Source organism: Triticum aestivum, chromosome 3A, assembly GCF_018294505.1.
Source record: "Triticum aestivum cultivar Chinese Spring chromosome 3A, IWGSC CS RefSeq v2.1, whole genome shotgun sequence".
In the NCBI taxonomy this organism is placed as follows: domain Eukaryota; kingdom Viridiplantae; phylum Streptophyta; class Magnoliopsida; order Poales; family Poaceae; genus Triticum; species Triticum aestivum.
In genome coordinates this window covers 597,305,358-597,307,002 of record NC_057800.1, presented here as the reverse complement: position 1 = coordinate 597,307,002, position 1,645 = coordinate 597,305,358, and the positions used below count along the sequence as shown (strand labels likewise).

General features: G+C 55.4%; 1 protein-coding gene across 1 annotated transcript; it reads right to left on the bottom strand.

The window, feature by feature from the left end:
- Positions 1–388: 388 nt before the first annotated feature.
- LOC123057022 (uncharacterized) lies at positions 389–1,219 on the bottom strand. Its single transcript, XM_044480201.1, has 2 exons — positions 642–1,219; positions 389–512 (listed from the first exon to the last, which is right to left on the bottom strand). Exons 1-2 carry the CDS (start codon positions 1,217–1,219, stop codon positions 473–475), a joined length of 618 nt encoding a protein of 205 aa, XP_044336136.1. The 3' UTR covers positions 389–472.
- Positions 1,220–1,645: the final 426 nt, after the last annotated feature.

Sequence of the window (1,645 nt, the reverse complement as noted above, 5' to 3'; positions counted from 1 at the left end):
CACTTGAGTAAGAAACACTTTGATCATCATAAATACTCCAAATATTGTTATACATTTTTTAATGGTAATTTCACCCATAGTAACATTTCCAGGTGTATGAACAGCTATTTCAGTCAAGCATATTGTATGTTCATCTTAAGCATATGTTCAGGCAAATTTACAGTTATACAGTCAAGCATACTGTATGTTCATCTCAAGCTAATAGTAGTTGAACATTGGAGATCAAAGCATATTGTATGCCCAATGTTGTTTCAATGTGTGGTTGCTCTCTCAAATTCCATGGCTAACAGTAGTTTTAAAATCACCAAGGATGCATCTGTACTCGTCTAGCAAGCTCACCTGAGATCAACGGAAGCAGCATCCGTACTCGTACTCCATTCCTCTACACCAAGTCCTCCTCCAATCGCTGCACAATCCAAGGCGACAAGAACAAAACCAGCTCAGCTGCTTGCTTCACCAAACAATGTTCGAGCTAGCCTTCTTCCTGGTGCACACGGTTCGAGCTGGCCCTACTGAATACAGCAATGCAGAGAGAATCAAGAAAAATGAACTTTAGTCCATGAAAGTGCAGAGTTTAAGCTCTATTCAGCAAATGAAAGCAGCAATACAAGGGTTTGGGCCGGCTAAAGTAAACATTCGACCTCTCTTGCTCGATGGTCTCGACGGGGGTGGGCAGGAGCGCGAGCCTCCAGAGCGATGTGGCGTCGCGCACCTCCTTGAGCACCTCTGGCATCTTGACCAGCCGGCCCGCGGTGGAGGCGAGCGAGATGACGGCGTTGGCGTCGACGATGGGTGGACGGGGGCCAGGCCGGTCGAGTTGGCACAGCTGGACACGATCCGGCTCACCGCCTGCGCGGACAACTCCTTGGCCACCGTCTCCCGGCGCGCCATCATGGCCGCACCCCACGCCACGGGTGCCGAGGCGGCGGCGCCGGGGGGAGGCGGGGGCGGAAGGCAGCGTAGCCGACCGCCGAGCCAAGGGCCGCCACGCTTCTTCCATCAATGCTAGGAGGGACGGGGTGGGCGCGAGTAGGAGATGCGGCGGGAGAAAGAAGAAACGATTTTTAGGGAGAAAGAGGAGAGATTCAAGAGGCAGGCAAGGGAGGCAGGGATTCTGCGCGAGGAAGAAGGGAGCGGCGGAAAAGGCAGCTGCGGTGGTGGTGGAGGACACACGGGAGAGCAGGAGAGCAGCGCGGCGCAGGGCAGCTCCGGCGTCCATGCGCCTGTGTCGGAGTGGCGGAGTGTCGACCGGAGAAGACGAGGAGTGCGGGTTATGTCGGAAGTCTAGGGAGGAGTTTTTTGCAAAAACGTCACGGAGACAACTTTTCCCGGACGGAGGGAGTATGTACTAGTCTAACCCTAAAATCAAGGAGGGCTGTCCCATCCTTCCCCCTGGCGCCTCCACTTTCCAAATCCCACATCGAGATCCTCCCTGATCCCCTCGTCCACCTTGTTTTCCCCGTCGCTCGAATCAGGGCCTCCCCTGCCTTCCCGATCCATCCATCCATCCAACCATCAGCCAGCCGCAGCGCCTCCCTGCTCGATCGTGTGCTTGAGGCGCCCGAGCACCTCGTGCTTCTCCTCGTCGCCGGAGACGAGCACCAGGACCAGGCCGTCCCCACACTGCACCCCTGCCTCTCCCTTC

What these genes read in the sequence shown, in the direction of transcription:
- LOC123057022 (XM_044480201.1), bottom strand. Translation starts at nt 1,219, where the DNA reads ATGGACGCCGGAGCTGCCCTGCGCCGCGCTGCTCTCCTGCTCTCCCGT. An exon ending in GAGACCATCGAGCAAGAGAG is followed by an intron (nt 513 to 641) that starts GTCGAATGTTTA and finishes TGCTGTATTCAG; the next exon opens with TAGGGCCAGCTCGAACCGTG.